Here is a 22,765-nt window from a genome sequence, read left to right on the forward strand (position 1 = left end):
TATTTATTATTTTGGGAGAGAGAGATTGAGACAGAGCCCAAGCTGGGGAGGGGCAGAGAGAGGGAGACACAGAATCTGAAGCAGGCTTCAGGCTCTGAGTGTCAGCACAGAGCCCGATGCAGGGCTCAAACCCACTAACCGTGAGATCATGACCCAAGCCAAAGTCAGATACTTAACTTACTAAGCCACTCAGGTGCTCCTAGGGGTATGATTTCTTAAGGCTGGTGAAATAGTAAGGAGAAAAACACTCTCTGCCCCTTAGGAGACATTGAATTTCTGTGCAAGGCTAGTCTGTGGATGCATGACCCCAGCCAAAGATGGGGCTAGTGCTGCTGAATCAAGGGGCAGTTAAAGAGGGCATGGTTGAGGGCATGCACTGAGCTGCCTTGTGGCCCTTGCACAGACCCCAGTCTGCTGGTCAGTGCCAGGAGGAAGGTTCAGCAACCCTGCCAAATCATGAAAGGTCTTACTTGCAGCAAATGCTGGGGAGATGGTCCTAAGGAACCACTGAAAGATTTCAAGCAGAGCAGTGACAAAGGAAAGCCATTCTGGGGGCACTGTGAAGGGTGGACTGGGAAGGTGAAGTTCAGGGGAGTTTACCGGACTCGGGGAGACCAATCTAGGCTATACTATCAAGAAAACACATTGTAAACCAAAACTTGGAATAGTAAAATTAGTCTCTACTGGAGCTTGCAAAGGTATACTTTTATAGAAATACTCCCTTTGCATCTTATAGAAGGAAGTTCTGGAATTTGTTAATCCAACCAATAGGAAGACTGGATGGATACTGGGGGAAATTCTTTTCTTAGTTTTTGAAGCTGCTAGAGGCCAAGATACTACAGTCTTCTACAACAGGACCAGAAACTGGTGCTCGTAAGTGGGGAATACACCTTAATGTCTACTCCTTTCTGAATTTTGCACGGAGAGTATGGTGTGGGTGAGGCTAGGGGAACTGTGAGTTGGCAGTTATGGAGTAGAGCAGGGCACTGCAAACTTTTTCTGTAAAGGGCCATATGGTTTCTGTTGCGACTGCTCAATTCGATCAATACAGTGCAAAAGCGGCCACACATGTGCAAGCGAGCATAGCTACGTTACAACAGAACTTTACAGATACTGAAATGTTAAATTCACGTGTAGTTTTCACGCGTCACGAAACATTTTTTTGATTTTTGTTTTCGATCATTTAAAAATATAAAACCCGTTCACAAGTCTTGCATAATGAAATGAAGGCTGGCCTTGCCCACAGGCCACAGTGAGAATGCCTTTTTAGAGCCCTGCCGCCCAATAGCCTTATATCCTTGGATCTCTATGAACCTCAGGTTCCGCGTCAATTCCCTAAAATTGTAGCGCGGTTAATAAACGCTGACAAACTTCGAAGCGCTTTGCGATCCCCACAGGCTCCAACAGCCCTGCGCCAAAGTTAGGGTCGCCTTAGCTCAGCCGGTTTCCGCCCAGCAGCTGGTGCGCAGGCGCTGGGGAGGGCCGCCAGACCCGCAGAGAAGGGAGGGCCTCTCTGCTGGGAGCGCGCAGCCGCTTTACGTCAGGGCCAAGGGCGGCGCTGTCGCCCTGGCGACGGTTTCGCAGCCCCGCGCCGCCACCAGCCAGGCCTTCATCTCGACACACTGGGCCAAGAAGCCCTAGCTATGACCTCGACGACCGCGGCGTCCTTGCCTATAGGCACGGCCGATGGGTTGCTTGAGACCGAGAAGAACGCAGGGGAGTCCGAGAATACCTATATTTTGCGGCCCGTTTTCCAGCAAAGGCGGGTAACGGACGGGTTGTGGTGGGGGCGACCTGCGAGACTGCTAGGTCAGGCAGGCAGAGCCCGCCTGGAAGCCTCAGCGTCGGTAAAGGGCGCGGGGAGCGGCGAAGTGGGCGGGGCTGGGGGGGGCAGGCTGGGGCAGAGAGGCGGGGCTGGAGTGGGGGGGCGGGGCTGGAGTGGGGGGCGGGGCTGGAGTGGGAGGGGCGGGGCTGGAGAGGGAGGGGCGGGGCTGGAGAGGGAGGGGAGGGGCGGGGCTGGAGAGGGAGGGGAGGGGCGGGGCTGGAGGAGAGGCGGGGCTGGAGAGGGCGAGGAGGAGCTGGGACTTAGAAGGTGTTGGGTTGGAGTACCGAGATGAGTCGGCAGAGGAGGGAGGGGCTGGGTCTGGAGCCGCACGGGCCAGCCGGGGAGGGGGCGGGACGGGAGGGCGGGTATCTATTTTTCTTGAGCTTTCAGCTGCTACCGGCAGCTGAAGACCCGGTCTCCGGTTGCAGTGTTAGGGCGTCGGAAGCGCCTGAGGCTAGCGCAGTGGGAATGGTTGGCTCTAGGAGACCTGGGACGTGAGCAGAGGAAAGGAGATGGATGGAATAGAGAGAAGAGCAGTAAAGAAGAGCCTTGCGTAGAATGCCATTCAGCCACACGCTTCCTGTGTGCAAACGTGTGCCAGAATACGCTTACTCCTTTGCAGGGTACGGGACCTGTATGTATATAAAGCCTTACCCAGATAGTATCCGGATGTTCTAGGCCCACCACCGCGATACTTTCCCAGAGTTGAAGTACACAGTCTAGTGCAGGGGAGAGTCTGCTAGGGCTGTAGACTCTATCACTCGCTTCATTTTCACAAGATGACAAAATATATATACGTTAAAAAAAAAAAAAAGCCCCTCTTGCTTGCTACCAGGTTGCTGATCAAATGCTTGGCAAATACTGAAAGCCAGGAACTTTGGTTATAATGTGATAAAAAATTTCATGCAGCATTTTTATGGTGGGTCGAATGGACATATAAAACTGTATGTTAAGTTATCTTGGTAAAAGTATCTAAATGCATCGATTGCCATTTGCCTGCATTTCTGTTGTAAAACGGAACAAAATAGAACAAGATTAACAAATATATATTGTGTGGGAATAATCCTATGAGATTATTTGTGACTTGTTTCAACAAAACTTTTAACATTTCACTGAGAATGAAAAAGGCTTAAGGAGAAGAACCAGATATGGTATGTTTATTAATAACAGGGAGACCCCCTTTTTGAACGGATCAAGTCCTGGAAAGTTTGTCAGTGATTCTAAAGTTCATCTGTGAGAATAACCAGCAAGAGAGCAAAGAAAATAATGTTTAATAAGGGGCCACCAATACTACCAAATATTATACCACATTATAAGCTCAAAACCTAAAACATTCTGGTCACTTGGACGTAATAGATAAATCAACTGATAGAATATATAGCCCAGAAAATGAACCTACTGCTGTAATCTATGATAAATACAATAAAAATGTTAATGGTATTGTTACGGTGGTGAAATTAGGGGAGATTTTTTTTTTCTGTCTCCATTTATTCAGTAATCCATTACTCCAAAAAGTATTTATTTTCTATGTGCTGGGTGCCGTTCTGAGAAATGGGGATATAACAGTGAACAAAGCAGATAGAAATTTCTGCTCTCATGGAGTTTACGTTCTAGCTGGGTAGAAGGACAACAAACAAACACAGAAGTGAACTGTACAGTGTATGAGATAGTAATCAGTACTGGGAAGTGAGCTATGAAGTGATGTGATAGGAGGGCAATTTGAAGTTTTAGAGAAGGTGACTTTTGAAAAAAAGACTTGAAAGAAGTGAGGAGGTAGCTATGCATATAGAATGAGACTTGCACTTCAGGCAGAGGTTCACAGCAAGTGCAGAAGCACTGAGGTTGGCATGCCTGGTGTGATCAAAGAACATAGGGAAGGCCAGTGTGGCCAGAGTGGAGAGAACTAGTGGGAAAAGTAGTAAAAAACAAGGTCAGAGTTTGGTAGGGTAGACATATGGGACTGTACAAGTCATAGTTAGGATGACTTTTACTCTGAGTGAGGTGGGAAATATTTGGGGTATCTTTGAATAGAGAAGTGCCATGATCTAACATATATTTTAACAGGACCGATCTAGTTGCTATGTTGAGAACAGGATCTGGGAGCAAACGCAGAGACAGAGAGACTTGTTAGGAGCCATTGTAATCTAGGCAGGAGGTAAAGGTAGCTTGGACCAAGCTGGTGGCAGTGGATGGTGAGAGTGATTGAATTTCAGATTATTCTGAATGTAGAACTGCTTCAGATTTGCTTATGATTTAAGCAAGATTTGCTTATGAACCAGGATGTGTTTTGGGAGAAAGACGGCAAGACTGACATCAAGGTTTTTGGCCTGAACAAATGGAAGAATGGAGTTACCATTGACTGCTACAATTCTGGGGAGGGGAGATGGTCAGAAGCTTAATGTCGGGGGCATCTGGGTGGCTCAGTCAGTTGAGTGTCCTCCTTCCGCTCAGGTCATGATTTCACAGTTTATGAGTTCAAGCCCTACATGGGGCTCTGTGCTGACAGCTCAGAGCCTGGAACCTGCTTCTGATTCTGTCTCCCCTTTTCTCTCTCTCTCTGCTCCTTCTCCGCTCATGCTCTCTCTCTCTCAGAAATAAACATTAAACAAATAAAAAGAAACGCTTAATGTTGGATATATTAAATTTGAGTTGTCTGTTAGACATCCAGATGGAATATGTGTTGGAATGTGTGGTCTGAAGTTCAGGGGAAAGGTCCAGGCTGGAAGTATAAATCAGGAATATGACTTGTTTTCTTAATTTGCTTATATCACTTTTTTAATAAAAAATATGAAAATGGAAGATTACATTGTTTTAGTGGCAAAGAGCTGGGCGCAGTTGGACTGTGAAGGTAAATTGGAGTTTTGGAGTTACCAATTAGTTGTTCAAACTGTTTCATTTAGGTTCAGACCCTCTGTGGTTAAAGACTGTATCCATGCCGTGCTTAAGGAGGAACTGGCAAATGCTGAATACTCTCCGGAAGAAATGCCTCAACTCACAAAACGTTTATCAGAAACCGTTAAAGATAAATTAAAAGGTAATTGTGATGGTCATTGGAAACGATATATTCCCTTCAAACATTCAATTTTACCTATTTGTTTCCTTCCCCATCTTTAAACAAGGGTCATACGCTGTGCATTCATTTAAACAAAAATTTCTCTTCAGTGTCTAGTCTTCTCAGTTATTTGGTAACTTTTATGCATGTGGGTTTTTGCAGATAATGGGAGAGCATAAAGATGTAAAATAAAACATTGTAGGCAAGCACTGTCTGAGAAATTCCAGTATGGGAAAGACCAGAAGTTACAAGGGCTCCTTTCTTCCATCATTCTTGATTGTTTTTCTCACCAACATATCAATTCCTTAGGCAGGTCTCTTAGGCATTCATACCCTCACTGTCTGACCTCAGCCCGTCTCTCCAGCTGAATCATTAACTAGTTGCCCTACTCAACTCTCCATTCCTGCTAAGCTCTACGTATACAGAGCACACCTTGTGCTTTTTCTCCCTGTTCCCTTGGCCTCTGTCTCTGTCTTTTTTTGTTAATAATGTTATACCATCTGAAAAGTCCTTTCTGTCTACCTTTTTAAAAATATAACATTTTGTGGAGGGAAGAAAATGTCTATGTAACAGTTATATTTCATTGTACTAATCTAGACAGTCTAGAAAAATACGCATATGAATTTTTTTTGAATTATATAAAATTCCATTACCCAAAGGTAGCTACTATTTAGTATTTTGGTGTATTTTCTTCTGTTTCTAATTTTTTTTTCAGTTTTTAGAAATTAAAAAATATATAAAAGTACAAAGAAGAAAATAGAAATTCTGTGGATTTCTATCACTACTGTTTGTATATTAGCATTTTTATTGCACTTTAAAAAAAAAAGCTTTATTTATTTATTTTTGAGAGAGAGAGGGAGAGTGAGCATGTGTGCATGGGTGGGAGAGGGGCAGAGAGAGAGAGGGAAACAGAATCCCAAGCAGGCTCTGCGCTAACAGCACAGAGCTCGATTCAGGGCTTAAACACACGACCATAAGATCATGACCTGAGCCAAAATCAAGAGTCAGATTCTTAACTGACTGAACCACCCAGACACCCCTTCACTTTTTAAAAAAGTTATTTATTTATTCATTTAAGTAATCTCTGTTCCCAACATGGAGCATGAACTCATGACCTCAAAATCAAGAGTTGCATGCTGTACCAACTGAGCCAGCCAGGTGCCCCTTTATTTTCACTTTTTAATAAAAATTGACTGTTAAAATTATTATAAAAAAAGATACATGTCCATTATAAATAAATTTAAATGTATAGAAAAATACATAAAATTAGAAAATCATCCCAAGTGCCACCACCACATTAAATATCAATATTTAATGATAATCATTAATATCAGGTGAACATATCACACTCTTTTCTATGTATATATACAGATAAATAAATACTTTAACAACAGTAGGATACCTTAGACTTATTTCACATAGTGGTATAGTATTCATTTTCGCTCTCTCTCTCTCTTTTTGCATTTGTTCTATATTTAAATGAAATGATTGCTCACTATTTAGTCCTTTTATCATGCCGTTTCCATTGCTGAGTTCTTTATTTTGGTTCAATTCTTACCTGATGAGATTTTGTTGTAAATTTTTTCGGGAAGGGCTCAGAAATGCTACATTCTCTGGGTTTTTTCATGTCCGAGGATGTCTGCCTTTTGCCTTTAAACCAAAATAGTTTTGGATGAATATAATATTTTGAGGTAATAACTTATTTTCTGAGAATCTTGTAGACTCGTTTTTCATTATCTTCTGGCATTGGATATTACCGAAGAGAAATCTAAGGCCACCTGATGTCCTCTGCTTAAAGAATCCCATCCTTAACCTTGATGCTCAATAGCTTTTTTAGAATATGGCTTGGTAGTGAAAATTTTATAGCTTTCAATCTGCAGATTTTATTTTTTCCATGTCAGGAAAATTTTCTTCTATCTCTGAAAACATTTCCTGTTGCATTTATTAGATTCTCTTCTTTAGGAAAACAAATACTGATATGTTGAATCTTCTTTATCTTCCATATCTATTAGCTTTTCTGTGCCATACTTTCTTGCCTTTCCTTTGATATTTACTTGTGATTATCTTAAGCCAGTTGTTCAATTTTCATTTGTGTCTGTTCTGTCCTTTGCCACTTTTAATTTATTAGGCCTGCACTGATACTGTGTGAGGATTCAGTTTGTTTCTTCAGGCTGTGATCTTCCTTTCCATTTTTCTGCTGTTTATAATCTGATTAAGTTCTTATTTTGTTGAATTTATGAGCTAATTTTGTTCTATACTGTGAATCATTTGTGAGGAACACGAGCAGGGGAGGGGCAGAGAGAGACACAGAATTGGGAGCAGGCTTCAGGCTCTGTGCTGTCAGCAGAGAGCCCGACGCAGGGCTTGAACCCACGGACTGCGAGGTCATGACCTGAGCTGAAGTTGGACATCTAACCAACTGAGTGAGCCACCCAGGTGCCCCCTTTTTTGTCTTTTAAACAGTGTGTTTCTTTCTTGTTATTCTTTTGTTTGTTTTTGCTGCTGCATCATTGCATATTGCCAGTTGGCTTCTTTCCATTTTATTCTGATGTGGTGTGGTTTTCAGATCTTTCATTTGCTCTTTTCATAATTGCTTCGACATAATATAGGTGATTTTTTTTTGTACTCTCCCACTATATCTGAGATTATTTTATTTTTCCCTCAGAAATATGATTTAAGGGCTGTATATATAATATTCTAGCTGCATGGGTATCAGAAAAGGAGGAAGAGAAATGAGTAGAGAAAAGAGGAAGTTCCATGGAACTGTCTGCAGTGTTTTGGGCTCTGTCTCCTAGATTTTGTTAAGTATCCTGAATTAAGGTTCATGTTTCACATGGGAGGAGACCTGTGGTCTTCAGATTGTTTGCCTAATTTACTATATAATCCTGGAGACTTTCATCAGAGTTGGCTCTGTTTCAACTTTGCCCGTTTCCTTTCCTTTTTTTTCCCCCCAACTGTTTCCACTAGTCTTTGGTTAGAAAAGAGCAGGGAGATAAAGATGCCCATTCAGTTTTCTTCTTTCCATTGGTGTTAGGGAGAATTTTCAGGATTTTGCTGCTTTAGCAGTATAGTTTTTGGGGAAGCAGCAGAGTTGTGCTAGGCCACACCATTATACTTCAGAATCTTATACTGTTATTTTCTTTTCTCCCTTACTGAACAGCTTACAGTTTTCTAAATATCCCATACTCTAGGGGCGCCTGCGTGGCTCAGTCAGTTAAGCGTCCAACTTTGGCTCAGGTCATGATCTCTCAGTTTGTGAGTTCAAGCACTGAGTCGGGCTCTGTGCTGACAGCTCAGAGCCTGGAGTCTGCTTTGGATTCTGTGTCTCCCTCTCTCTCTGCCTCTCCACCACTCACACTTTGTCTCTCTCTCTCTCTCAAAAAGAAATAAACATTAAAATAAAATAAATATCCCATAGCTTATGCCTTTGCACATGATATTCCCTCTCCATAAAATGGAGAGACATTGTCTGCCTAGTAAATTCCCACTTGTCTTTCAACACTCAGCTTGTGTATCTCATCCTCCAAGAAGGCTTTTCTGGTCATCCCTTCCCCACTGTCCAAACAAAGGAAGGAGCTGCCAGCCCTGTGTTCCTAAAAGACATGCCATTCCTGGAATTATTAATACATTGCATTTTTATTTTATTCTTCATGTTTGCCTTCCCAGCTACTGTGAGTTCTTTAAGGCAAGAAGAGTGTCTTATTTATTTCAGTGTTTTGAGGACCTACCAGCACCTGTCTTAGAGTAGGAGAGAAACAAAGGAAGCTGCGATCTATTGAGAAACTACTATGTATCAATACTGTTGTAGATGCTTTACATATTGTGAAAATTACTAAAGCAAAACCTCACTAGAATGTTGGAGTTGGGAGGCCAGAAGGGGGAGCTCTAATACCATACCGTTCCTTATCAGCCTATACTTTACTACCCTAGCAGGAGAAAGAAAGATTTTCTGCTTGCCTAGCAACAGACCAGCCAATGAGAGACCATCAAAATTCAGGCAATGAAAAGCCACTACACTTTCAACTCCCAATTTACTCCAATGAACTTTTTGTTTATAACAGCTCTCCCAATGTCCTCCTTTCCTCTACAAAAGAACTGACTTTTTTGTTCTCTGGACTTGCAAATGGTTTTGTTGTAGCTTTCATGTCCTGAATTGTAATTCTGTGCCCTTCACGAATAAACTCATTTTTTTTGCTGGTAAAATAACTGACAATTTTGTTTTTAAGGTCAGTGTACTATATCTTATCTCATCTCACCTCACAGTGTACCCCCAGGGTAGGTAATAATATTTTTCATTTAACAGATGAGGAAGACTTAAGCCAAGAAGGTAAATAACTTGTCTAAGGTTACACACTTGGTAAGCTGACTTACTCACCAAGTAAAATTTGCCCTCTGGTCTCTCTGACTCCCAACTTATCAACCCACTCAGTCAGTGCTTATAGACTGAATGCCTATATCCATTTCTAGGTAAATATACCATCATATTTATTACTTTTATCACTTTTACTTATGCCTTTATCACTTTTACTTTATCACTTTTACTTATAGATAACCTTCTTATTTTTCTTTCTAGAAATGGGATTTGACCGATATAAAATGGTGGTGCAAGTAGTGATCGGAGAACAAAGAGGTGAAGGAGTATTGTGAGTAGTTGGTTTTTCCTTCTTGTTTTTATTCTTAAATATTTATTAGGTATTCATCCTCCTAACAATTCAGAAAGATTGTGTCTTTGTGAGAGTGAGAGGAAAAGGCAGCCTTACAAAATGCATCTGTGAACCAAAAAGATCCGGGTATTGAACAGTGAGGTTGACAAGTCTGGGTGAGCTCCGTGAGGTAACACTTTGTGTCGTATCTATAGGGTTTATGTTTATATGCTCCTAAAGAGAGTACGGGAACATGTATATATGTTTCTTCCTAAATTGCTTTTTGCCTGTTTTTTTTCCTATCATTCTCCTAAATTAATTTCTTTAACATTGTCCGAGACCTCTTTATTAGCATATCTGGTAACCCTTTCTTACCTCTTATTCTTGGCCTGGGCTTCTATTTCTTTCTTTCTTTTTTTTTTAATGTTTATTTATTTTTGAAAGAGAGAGAGAGAGAGAGAGATAGACAGAGCGAGCATGAGCAGGGGAGGGGCAGAGAGAGAGGGAGACACAGAATCCAAAGCAGGCTCCAGGCTCTGAGCTGTCAGCACAGAGCCCGATGCGGAGTTCGAACTCACAGACTGTGAGATCACGACCTGAGCCGAAGTTGGATGCTCAACCTACTGAGCCACCCAGGCACCCCTGAGCTTTTATTTCTTAAAATTCACTCTTTTTCTTTCTTTCTTTTTTTTTTTTTTTTTTTTTTTTGGCCCTGATGTCACTTAGCTAACTTGTTTCTCTTCTATTTTTCTAACTGATTATTGTCTTTCCTTCCCTGGTTCCTTTCTCCCCTACATCGCCAGCTGTGAGCTTTCTTCAAGGCTCACTTCTTGTTCTTGGGCTCTTCTCAATGCTTTTTCAATGAACTCATTCATTGTCATGACCTCAAACTGTCGTTCATGTATTAGTGAGTTCAAAATCTGTATTTCCTCTCTTTTCCTGTGCCCAAGTGTTAATCTCACATTTCCCTTTGCAAACAGTGCTTAGTATAGTATTTTATAAAAAAAAATTAAAATATTTGTTAAAGGAATTAAAAAAAAACCTTGTATATATTATGAGTGAGAATTTTTACTATGGAATGTTGGATTTGGAAGGGACTATGGATATTTTCTACTGTCCACTCTCCTTAATTTATAGATGACACTTATGAGGATCACTATATTTTGCCCAAAATTATTTATCTGGCTGGTGTCAGATTAACTAACAGAGCCTAGCTTTCTGACTCGTGGTGCAGTACTCTTCACTGTGGTGCCCTCTACCATTTGGTCAAAAGGCTTCAGGAGAATTTCTCACCTCCAAGACATAAAGAAATACTTTACTAGTTTATCTCACCAGTTTCAACTTGTTGTACAGTTGTAAATTTCTTCTCCCTTCTTCTCCTTTAGTCAACCTGACATTTTAATTTCTCTTTCACAGTATTACCAAGGTTCTGTTGACTCTGGCTTAAAACCTCGGAGTCCTCTTTTGTCTTGTTTAGCCGTTAGTCTCTCCTACTGTATGCACTGTAATCTGGATGCCAGGGTTACTTGGCAACCCCTTATCAGCATTTCCAAACTCTGATCTCTCTCCTCTGCATTTCATTTTGCATGCTAGAGCAGTCTTTCAGAAGTACACCTCATTTTCTTTCCAAGAACTCTTTAGAGTTTATTTTAAACCCTGTCAGGTATAAACTCCTTGAACTGGTTGTGATTGACTTTGTTAAACGTGATAAGGCCAAATTCTAAAGCGTAGCATTCAAGGCCTCCCCCCCTCCTTCTTTAAAACCTTTATCATCTAAAATTTCAAACATACGCAGAAGTACAGGGACTAAGGAACTCCCATTTTTCTGTCATTTAGCTTCAAAGTTTATAAGCCCATACAGATACTGTTTTATTTATCCCTCTGCCTACTCTCCCTGTCCCATCAGATTATTTTGAAGCAAATTCCAGTCATCATACCTTTCATTTGTAAATACAACAATATACGATATCTCTAAAATTTAAAGACCCTTTTTATTTTATTTATTTTTAAAAAATGTTTATTTATTTTGAGAGAGAGAGAGAGAGCAGGAGGGGCAGAGAGAGGGGGAGAGAGAGAATCTCAAGCAGTCTCTGCACTGTCAGCACAGAGCCAGTGCGGGGCTCGAACCCATGAAGCGTGAGATCATGACTTGAGCCAAAATCAAGAGTAGGATGCTTAACCCACTGAGCCACCCAGATGCCCTAAAGACCCTTTTTAACATAATAAAATATCACATCTAAAATATTGCCTGTCCTGAATATTATAAAATATTCAGTTAGTGTTCAAATATCCCCAGTTGTCTCATATATAGTTGACTCTTGTGCACCATGTGGGGGTTAGTGGTGCCAACCCCTGCACAGTCAAAAATAACTTTTTGTAAATGCATATAACTTTGACTCCCCCAATACTTTACTCATAGCCTACTATTGATTGGAAGCCTTAATGATAATGTAAACAGTCGATTAACACATGTTTTATATAGGTATTATATACTGTATTCTTAAAGTAAGCTAGAGAAAATAAAATGTTACTAACAAAATTATAAGAGAGAGAAAATACATTTACAGTACTGTACTGTACTGTATTTATTGAAAAAACATCTGCACATAAGTGGACCTGTGCATTTCAGCCCAGGTTGTTCAAGGGTCACTGTATACATATATGAATATGTATTTAAGTGTATGTATTTATGTATGTGTATTTTTTTTTTTACAATTTATTCAGATCAGGATTCAGATAAAGTTCACACATTGCATTTAGTTGATACATCTCTCTTTTTTTTTAATGTTTATTTTTGAGAGAGAGAGAGAGAGAGAGTGAGCATGAGCAGGGGAGGGCGGGGGCAGGGGGGAGACACAGAATCCAAAGCAGGCTCTGGGCTCTGAGCTGTCAGCACAAAGCCTGACTCAGGTTTCGAACTCATGGACTGCAAGATCATGACCTAAGCCAAAGTCAGAAGCTTAACCAACTGAGCCACTCAGGCGCCCCAAAACCCACCAAATTTGAATAAAGACATCATCCAATGAATTTGGACACAAAGTTTGCTTTGAATATTTCTTTGGGGGAGAGGACACCACACTTCTACTCAATTAAGAGTAACATTTTTAGTCTTGAGGTTTTTTTTTTTTAAATATATTTATCATGCCATGAATTCATAGGGAATGGGCTCTAGGAGCTCAGGCTCCGATCCATTGGTTCTCACAAAATGTGCATCTCTGGGTGGGGCAGGCTGGCGCTTCAGTTGAACCCCAAGTGCTTTTCTCCTTGGCTTCTTTCTTTTCCTGATCATTTTCCTTCACACGGTTCAGGAAGCTGTCTTGACTCTTTGAGTGCTTAATGTGCTCAATATATACATGAATTCTCGTAGCAAGAATCTTGCCTTTGTTTGTTTACAACAATGCCAATAGCATGGTGGGTAACATTGTAGACTCTTCCAGTTTTGCCCCGGTAACATTTGTGCCGCATTCCTTTTTGAAAAGTTCCCATTCCCTTGATGTCCACAATATCACCTTTCTTGTAGATTGGCATGTATGTTGCCAAAGGAACAACTCCATGTTTTCTAAAAGGCCTAGAGAACATATAGCGAGTACCCCTCCTCTTTCCCTTTATGTTGGTCATTTTGGCAAATTACTAGGAGGTTACTCCCTCTTTTATCTCATTGTCTCATTTTTTTTTACCTTGCCATTTAATTGTTAAATTGGTTTGTTTTTTCCTGGAGAGTTACTTCCTTTCTGGCATTTACTAATTGTACCTTATTTATTACTCAGTGTTCTAGCTTGGGCCATTGGCAGCTCTTTCAGTTGACTCCTGTGTCCCTTTGATATACCCCACTATTATTACGGGGTTTCTTGAGCACTTCTTTACTTACTGGCACTGTGAGCTGCTTCATCTTATTCATTCCCTGCACCAGCCCTAGAGTTAGCCATTTCTCCAAGGAGCTCTGGTTCATTTTATGGAGAATAGCATTAGAAACTAACATCTGGGTGCTAAGTGTGGCCATTAACTTTTTAAGTATTGCTTCTGCTCTGTTTGCTTTCTGTTGTCCCTTTTGGACTCCAATTACCTGTATATAGAGGGAGATGCTCTTTTTACTGTATTTCGCATGTCTTTTATGCTCTTCTCTGAGTTTTTGTGTTTTCTCTCTGTACTTAACTTTTGGATATTTTTTTCTTTTTTCTTTTTTGGGAGGGAGAGGGAGAGAGAGAAAACGCGTGTGTGTGCGTGCATGCATGAGTAAGTGGGGGAGGGGCAGAGAGAGAGAATCCCAAGCAGGCTCTCCACTGTCAGATGAGGGGCTAGATCTCACGACTGTAGGATCATGACCTGAACCGAAATCAAGAGTCAGATGTTTAACTGACTGAGGCACCCAGGTGCCCTGCTTTTGGATATTTTTCTGTTGACCTGTCTTTCAGTTAATGTGTTCTCTTTTCAGTTGTATCTAATCTGATATTCAACTCACTGACTGAATTCCTTTTTTTTTTTTCTCAGTGTTTAATTATTTTTGAGAGAGAGAGTGCAAGCAGGGGAGGGGCAGAGAGAGAGAGGGAGACACAGAATCTGAAGTAGGCTCCAGGCTCTGAGCTGTCAGCACAGAGCCTGATGTGGGGCTTGAACCCACGAACCATGATGTCATGACTTGAGCTGACCTTGAACAGTTAACTAAACTGAGCCACCCAAGTGCCCCTGACTGAATTCTTTTTTTTTTTTTTAATGTTTATTTTTGAGACAGAGAGAGACAGGGCATGATTGGGGGAGGGGCAGAGAGAGAGGGAGACACAGAATCCCAAGCAAGCTCCAGGCTCTGAGCTTTCAGCACAGAGCCCAAAGCAGGGCTCGAACTCACGAACAGCAAGATCATGACCTGAGCCGAGGTTGGACGCTTAACTGACTGAGCCATCCAGGTGCCTTGCCCCTGACTGAATTCTTAATATCAGTTATTATATTTTTTAGGTCTAGAATACCCATTTTAATTCTTTTTTATAGATTCCAATTCTCTAGTGAAATTATTATTTTTTTTTTAATACTACACGAGCATTATTTGCACATTCTGTGAAAGAGATTTCTGAATCTGTCGCAAGGGCAGAAGGGGCCTTGCTCTCACTCCTATTACTAAAATGTAAATTAATATAATTGCTGATCAAATTTACACACTGTTGGCAACTAATTTTTAGCCCCTATTTTAGTTATTGTGATCATCAGCGGGGAAGAAACATTTCCTAAGACACTAGCTGCGAAGGGCAGGCAGTGTTGGAACCCCCCTCCGTGATACTGCACCACTCTGGAAAATATGCCTTCAGGCTCCTTCCCGTCACTCAAGGCAGCAGCAAATCCTTCCTGTCACCACACTGTCAGCACAGAGCCTGACACAAGGCTTGACATGGGGCTTGACCCCATGAACTGTGAGATCCTGACCTGAGTCAAAATCAAGAGTCAGATACTTAACCAACTGAGCGCCTCAACTGTCCCACTCTTGCTTTTGGCTCAGGTCATGATCTCCCGGTCATGAGATCAAGCTCCGCATTGGGCTTCGTGCTGGGTGTGGAGCCTGCTTAAGAGTCAGTGACTCCCTTTCTCTCTGCCTCCCCCCACCTTCAAAACTAAATAAATAAACATTAAAAAAAAGTCTTTTGTTCATAGGTAACTAGATCTGCAAGTGCTTTCCTGGTGAACTACACCTGGCACTGAATTAAATTGACAATGAATGCTGGTACTTTAAGCTGCATTCCTGGGAGGCAGCTGCAATTTGATTCATCTAGAGTGTCCTCATGTTCCTCTTTGCAGTTCAGTGCATTTCACAAATGCCCTGGTCACAGCTCTGATTGCCAGCCAGTAGCACCATGCATTCCAGCACCTCTCTGGTAGTGGTCAGTGAGGCCAATGAAATTATTTTTTTTATCCAGTTCTTCATCCTTCTTCTCTCCTCCCTTTTTACATTTTGGTCATAGCAGTTATTTTAAAGTCACTGTCTGCTTACTCCAGTATCTGGATCATGTGTGATTCTGTTTCCGTTGATTTTTTTTTTTTTCTTGGTAATCCTTCATGTGGCTGTGTTAGCATGCCTAGTTTAAATCCTGGACATTGTGTCAAAAAATTATAGAACCTCCAGATAATATTATTTTCTTCCAGAGAGGGTTTACTCTTTTCCTTTTTCATTCAGATAGACTATGAACTGCTTACCTTAATCCAGCCAGGTACTAACCAGAGTTGAGGTTGGGTTGCATTTTTGACGAGGCTCCCTCTGCCTTTAGTTCACCCTTCTTTCTTGAAGAAGCCATCCAGATGGGACCCCACCCCCATCAGGTACTGACTTCTTTACTTGTCTCCTCAGCATAAAACTATTCTTTACTTCAAAAGTTTTTGCTTTAGTGTAGTAGCTTCCTATTGCTCCTGTAAAATATTATCACAGGTGCCTGGTTGACTGAGTTGGAAGAGTGTGCGACTCTTGATCTCAGGGTTGTGAGTTTGAGCCCCACGTTGGGTGTAGAGATTACTAAAATAAATAAATAAACAAACAAACAAACAAACAAACTGAAAAAAAAATTACTACAAACCCAGTGGCTTAAAAATATTATTTTATAGTTCTGGAGATCATAAATCCAAAACGGTTTCATTCAGTGAAAATTCAGGTATTGGAAAGACTGCATTCCTTCTGGAAGCTCTAGGGGAGAATCCCTTCTTTTGCCTGTTCCCACTTCTAGAGATTGCCTGCATTCCTTAGCTTGTAAACCCTTCCTCCATCTTCAAAGCCAGCAGCATAGCATCTTCAAATATTTCTCTGACTCTGACCCTCCCACCTCCTCCTTTCTAAGGACTCATGTGATTACGTTGAACCCACCTGTATAATCCAGGATAATCTCCCCATCTCAGGATCCTTAATAATATATCTGTAAGAGTTTTTTCCTCGTATACTGTAGCTATTCACAGGTTTGGGGCATTAGGACATAGATACATTTGGTGAGAGGGCGTTATTTTGCCTACCACACATGGCTTTCAGTTTCAAAATTCAGCACCTGTCTTGAGGGGAAAACCTACCATGTGACAGGCTCAGTTCTACTCTCTCCTTTTTCACAGTAATCTTGGTTCCTTAAGTCTCCAGTTTTATCTTCTTAGCTGCCAACAGTACTGCTGGTTTCTTTTTCCCTCAGTAATTGGTTCTCTAGCTGGGAAAAGCCTGGTTTCTTAGCTTTTAGTCCTGTGCCTGGACTTGGCAAATGCCCCAGGGAGAATTCTGATGCAGGATATCCACTTACCTCCTAGCAGTTCACCTCTCTCTGGAATTTTGGCTTCCCTGGTCTTGCTTCAGCTGCATTCTGATTCACTTAATCCAGCCTCACTAACTGATCTTGGGGGGAACATAGGCCTCTACAAACTGTTCCATCATACTTCTTCTCAGTCCTATTGACACAAATACTTACACTTAAATATAGCTTTGTATGTATGTATGTATGTATGTATGTATGTATGTATAGCCCAGGGTTTGGGTGTGACCCTGAAGTCCCAGGTTTGTCTTATACATTTCTAGCCCAGGCCCTAGCATTGGCCATTTCTCTGAGAAGTCCCTAGTTCCTTTTATTGGCAAATGATATATAGACCAAATTTTGAAAGCAAGGATTGTGTTTTTTTGCATCTTTTTATTATTTGTACCTAGCACTTTGCTTCATATGTAATAGACCCTCAATAAATGTTTGTTAAGTAAATGTTTATATTCCTGCCTTCTTTGGGGCTTCTTAGCTTAAATACCACATCCTTCATTAACTGTTTTTTGACTTTTTCTCCTATCTAAATTCTCTAAATGTCTGTGGCACTTCTACAAATTTAGTACAAATGTGAAAATTAGGCTTGGACTAAACAGACTTTACAATACTTTCGAATCCTAATAACCGATAAATTAGCATCAACCATACATTATCTTATTCTTTTTATGTGTGTTAATTTTTTCCACCTAATTAAATTCGGAGTTATTTGAGGATTGACACAGATTTTTCTCTTTTTGGGCATATGGTAGCTGCTAAATAGATACTTGTTGGTGATGAATTAAGTAGGTTAATTTTATTTCACATTGTTACTGTTGCAGTTTGGAAAGAGATGGAACTTTTTTTCACTTAAGAATGTGTGAGGGGCACTTGGGTGGCTCATTCAGTTAGGTGTCTGACTCTTGATTTCGGCTCAGGCCATGATCTCAAGGTTGGTGGAACTGAGCCCTGCATTGGGCTCCACACTGACAGCATGGAGCCTGCTTGGGATTCTCTGTCCTCTCTCTCTGCCCTACCCGCTGCTTGTGCAGGTGCTCATTCTCTCTCAAAATAAATAAATAAACATTAAAAAAAAATAATGTGTGGAATACTAGGATGGGAGACTCTTCTATGCAAAACTTTAAAAAAGCACTTTCAAAAATGAACCAATATTAATATGGTACATGTGTTATCTTTCTCTATAACTTAAAGCTGAACTGCCTAGGTTCAAAGCCAGACTTTGTCATTTACTATTTGTTTGACCTTGGGCAAGTTTACTTAATTTCTCTAATATTCAGTTTCCATATTTACTAAATTAGTGTAATAACAGTACCTACTTCACAGGATTAAATGAGTTAATACATGTAAAGCACTTGGACTAGTGGCAGGCACGAAGTAAGTGCTCAATAAATGGTAATGATGACTCATATATATACAGTTAATAAAAATGTAAAACATTTATAATTAGTTTTTTCACTTTATATTGTGAATGTATTTTAATTTTTGTAAAGTTTGTAAACATTTTTGTAAAAGATCTTTGTAAAATGTCTCTTTAATGGCAGCTGGTAGCATAGAATTTCATTACCATGAAATACCATAATTTCATCGACCACTTACTACTGTGCATTTAAGTTGTTTGCATTATTTATTTATTTTTCAAAATTTTATTTATTTTTTAACTAATCTCTACATGTAACATGGGGCTCGAACCCCCAACCCCAACAGCAATAGTCATATGCTCTACTGACTGAGTCAGCCAGGCAGCCCATAGTTGTTTCCATTTTTTAAAAAATGTTTATTTTGAGAGAGAGAGAGAGAGAGTGCATGAACGTGGGAGAGGAGCAGAGGGAGAGAGAATCCCAATCAGACTCCATGCTCAGTGCGGAGCCTGACGTGGGGCTTGATTTCATGAACTGTGAGATCATGACCTGAGCCGAAATCAAGAGTTGGACGCTTAACTACTGAGCTACCCAGGCACCCCTGTTTCCATTTTTTTAATTGGCTTTTATTTTGCCTAACATTCTTTCTTACTCAAGATTTGGGTAGAGGAGAATGGCCAATTTGAGAATTCAGAGGTAGCATAGCAATTCTGTAGAGACAATACTGGGTGTAGAAGTAGTTAGAAGATTGAGTTCTAGTTCAGAGTTTGTCGTTTTCTGGAACTCTACAAAATGATCAGGTTGGATTAAATAATCTATTGGGTCCTTTCTAGACCTACTTTTTAATATTATTTTGCAGGATTGAGCTCATTTCAGTCATAATTCTTAGGTATTAATTTCCTCTTAAAGTTCCACAAAAATATCGGCTGAAGTAATCTATAACAGAGCTTCCCACCCAGAACACCAAGGACTTAAAAGTATTGACCCCTTAAGCTTTCAGGCAGCCAGAATCTGAGGCTGTGAGAGCCCATGGGCTGTCACCTCCAGTGACATCTATGATTCCTGTCCCTCTTGGTTTATCCAGTATGTTCTGCTGTATACAAATAGGATTTTCTGCATGCCAACCTGTGACAGGGTTTGGAAACACTGATCTACAAGAATGTATCAAGGAAAACTTTTGCTCATGGCAAATATATGCAAGTCAGATCCTTGTTATATTGTTTATAATTCTTCATTCTCTGACTTTTCAGCATGGCTGCTCGCTGTTTCTGGGATGCTGACACTGACAACTATATTCATGATGTTTTCATGAATGTAAGTCCATTTGGAAGCCTTTCTGTCCTTTCCAAGGACATGTGGATATTCCAAATCCAATTAATATTATTAAGATATGAGGACACTTCAGTTTTAGATGTTTGTCTTAAACTCCTGGATGAGATGATTTTACTGTTCCTTTACTATGTTACTAAAGCAGGAGAAACCTAATATGCTGCTAATAGGCCAGGAGATTTGTAGCTGTGCTGATGACATAACTCTTCACAAGTGTGATTTTGAGAATATCAGATTGTTTATTCAGTGCTAACAGACATACAGCACTTGGCTAACTACAAAGAAGAGGTGCTAGGGATAAAATGATGAATAAGACAGGCATGGTTTCTGCTTGTAGAGAGCTTATAAACCAGTGGGAGGTCAGACAATGCTCACATTAACAAATAATTAATTTAAAACTTTAGTTTTCAGTTATTACTTAATAAAGATGACCAGGATCTGCTTTTAGAGTGCAAGATTGGTGGGATAGATGTCTACGAATCATTTTTAAAAATAAATAAAAATAATTTTTCGGAGCCTGGTTTAGGGTGCTGACTTAGTCTGCTATATCTTTAGTCCAGTTTGTTGAGTCAAGTGTATATTTAGGTCTCATTTTCAGAGCTTATTTTGTTTGTTTGGGGGGAGATCCCAGGAAGCACTGATAGAGGATGAGGACATGAGACAGGAGAGAGAAAAGTACATGTTATTGCGCCTATAATTGCTGTGGATAACTGGACTGGGTCTCAGGAGAACTGTGGGCGGCACTGTAGAACAGTGGCCAAAGTGGGATCCGCAGACCAGTGCTAGTCCTTGTCCTGTTTCCAGGTCCTTCATGAAACAAGTACATAAATAGAGTGTAAGAGTTTAGAAAGTCTTACAGAAATTTGACAAAGCAATTTATATTGATTAAATCTAATAATAAAATGTTTAGGCTGTATTTTGTATGTTTTTTCATTTCATTTTCGTGCTTATTAATTTTTATTGTATTTTACAAAAGCATCAGTCCATAAGGGCCTGAAAAATTAAAGCAAAAACAAATTTCTCACCACAGATAGCACTGTTGTAGAACACAGTTCATAGTTATTCTACCCAAGGAGGCAGAGAACTGAGCTAACCAAAGAATTTTGCTTTGGTTAGTAATCAGATACTTGAGTTTAGATTGTTTTTCTGCCAGTAGTACCAGGCTGGAGGAGAGATTTGTTGGTCAGGAGTTGCTGAGGCAGGTGGATCTCCTGTAATCATTACCTAAAAGCTGTTTTAACAAGTTTAACTGGGATTTGGAAAACATTTTGTGATTCCAAGTTAAAGATGGATAAATGAATTTTATCAGTTAAGAATAGACACCCAGAAACCATTTGCCCTTATCCAGAATTTATGACAAGGTGCTGTTATTTTTATCTGTGATGTTATAATATAGTTATGCATTTACTCCAAGAAACTCAAGGTATTTCATACACTGTTATTTCTGTGACAAACCAGGGAAAATGGGAATACTTATAAATACGAATTACATAAAGTTTATTAGTTTGCATTTTATTTCTACCTTCAAAAAATCTAATTCTTTACCCATCCTACCCTTTGAGCAAGCAATTTTGTAGTTACCCTGAGGCAAGCAAGTTTATGGCTCTAATCTGGAAACCCTTTATTGAAGAAGAAAAAACCTTCATGATTGAAAATTGGCAAAGATCTGAGATGATGTTAATTTCAGTTGCCTATGCTACCTTAGCCCTTCATTAGTACTAATGTTCTGGATTTGTGTGTTTTCTGTTTTGCTTGCTTTTTAGGACAGTTTATTCTGTGTTGTAGCGGCATTCGGCTGTTTCTACTATTGAATCTTTGAAAAGTTGGATAAAGATAATGACCATGAAGAAATATGAACTTTTTTATACTGTTAAATATCTCAACAAAATAAAGATAATTTGGCAGTTTGGCAACTGAGTCTGAGTTTTAGGCCTTATATTTTCATGTTTTGATTTTTGTTGTAATATGTTCTCACTGTATTTGCAAAGTGGGGAGAATCCATATTTCAGTTGTTCAAACATTGTACCAAATTGTAAATATTTGGGTGTATTTTCTACCAGTGTTTTTTATATTTGCAGGATTAAAAAAAAATCATATATTCAATTTTGCACCTGATTTTTCACTTCTAGTGTCATGTGCAGGGTTCATGTCATTTTATTTGCATTGTTGTGATTTTGATAAGCATAATTTAATAGCTGCACTTAGTCTGTTAGGTTATATATTGGTTATTTTTGCCATTTCCTTTGTAAGGGACTGATTATAATTTTTTACTATTATAAATAACATTGAAATGAATTTATTTGTGCATCAAGTTTTTTTCATACATTTTGAATTATTGTCTTTATCTCTCATCCAGTATTTTTGCTTAGCTATTGCGACTCTACACCTTACACAGCTTATTAGGTTAAACACACATTTTTTTCCAGGGTTTGCCCACAGTGTCAGCGGCATTGTCCAAGTTGTGTATGAAATTAGCCCTTCTTTAAGACTCTGAGATTATTGTTACTACCCACACTCCCACTGTCTTTGTGGTGATGTTCCGCTTGTAATTACTTTAAAAAAATTTTTTTTAAATTTATTTTTGAGAGACAGAGTGTGAGTGGGGGAGGGGTAGAGGGAGACACAGAATCTGAAGCAGGCTCCAGGCTCTGAGCTGTCAGCGCAGAGCCTCACATGGGGCTCAAACCCACAAACTGTGAGATCATGACCTGAGCTGAAGTTGGACGCTTAACCACTGAGCCACCCAGGCGCCCCTACTTTTTTTTTTTTTTTTTAATGTTTACTTATTTTTGAGAGAGAGTGTGAGTGCGGGAGGGGCAGAGAGAGAGGGAGACAGAGAATCCAAAGCGGCTCCATGCTGACAGCTTACAGCCCCATCCCAGACTCAACTCAGGAGCTGGGGGATCAAGACCTGATGGTTGGAAGCTCAACGGACTAAACCACCCAGGCGCCCCCTTCCTTGTAGTTCCTGATGTCTTTTCTAGCTAGCAGTCAGTCCTTATTTGGAGCACCTTAGTCTGTAGGCCATGTTCAAATAACTAATTGAAATTCAAAAGGGAAAGGGTTACAGTAAATCCTCTTTCTCCCTGGAGGCTCCTCAGCAGAGGCGTAAGTCTCTACCCACTTCTCAGCCACTTTCAAGTCAAGCATGTAGACAAAAAATAATAAATACATCAAAAAGTTATTTTACATTCTTCTCTCATGACATTGGGTATATGCTTGCCTTACATCTGTGGAATCAAGGGACCCCTCCAAGGGTTCATTCTAGCAAAGGAAAACGTTTTTCTTCACCAGATACCCTCCTA

At 40.2% G+C, this 22,765-nt stretch overlaps 1 protein-coding gene and 1 pseudogene across 2 annotated transcripts; one reads left to right on the plus strand and one right to left on the minus strand.

The window, feature by feature from the left end:
* Positions 1-1,525: 1,525 nt before the first annotated feature.
* DYNLT2B (dynein light chain Tctex-type 2B) lies at positions 1,526-21,377 on the plus strand. 2 transcript variants are annotated; one of them, XM_047100093.1, is made up of 5 exons: positions 1,526-1,762; positions 4,726-4,859; positions 9,451-9,520; positions 19,382-19,445; positions 21,224-21,377. In XM_047100093.1, exons 1-5 carry the CDS (start codon positions 1,644-1,646, stop codon positions 21,269-21,271), a joined length of 435 nt encoding a protein of 144 aa, XP_046956049.1. In that variant the 5' UTR covers positions 1,526-1,643; the 3' UTR covers positions 21,272-21,377. The 2 variants fall into 2 exon arrangements, with proteins under 2 accessions (XP_046956049.1, XP_046956050.1); XM_047100094.1 differs by lacking the exon at positions 1,526-1,762 and adding an exon at positions 2,239-2,448.
* On the minus strand, positions 5,939-13,179 carry LOC124526892 (60S ribosomal protein L21-like; annotated as a pseudogene).
* Positions 21,378-22,765: the final 1,388 nt, after the last annotated feature.

This window comes from Lynx rufus, unplaced genomic scaffold (assembly GCF_022079265.1).
Source record: "Lynx rufus isolate CCGP_SWC_20201006 ecotype Redwood Valley unplaced genomic scaffold, mLynRuf1.p SCAF_5, whole genome shotgun sequence".
Classification (NCBI taxonomy): domain Eukaryota; kingdom Metazoa; phylum Chordata; class Mammalia; order Carnivora; family Felidae; genus Lynx; species Lynx rufus.

Coding starts and splice junctions, on each gene's coding strand:
- DYNLT2B (XM_047100093.1), top strand. CDS start 1,644: ATGACCTCGACGACCGCGGCGTCCTTGCCTATAGGCACGGCCGATGGG. Junction 4,860..9,450: donor CGTTAAAGATAAATTAAAAG/GTAATTGTGATG, acceptor TTTTCTTTCTAG/AAATGGGATTTGACCGATAT. Junction 9,521..19,381: donor CAAAGAGGTGAAGGAGTATT/GTGAGTAGTTGG, acceptor CTGACTTTTCAG/CATGGCTGCTCGCTGTTTCT.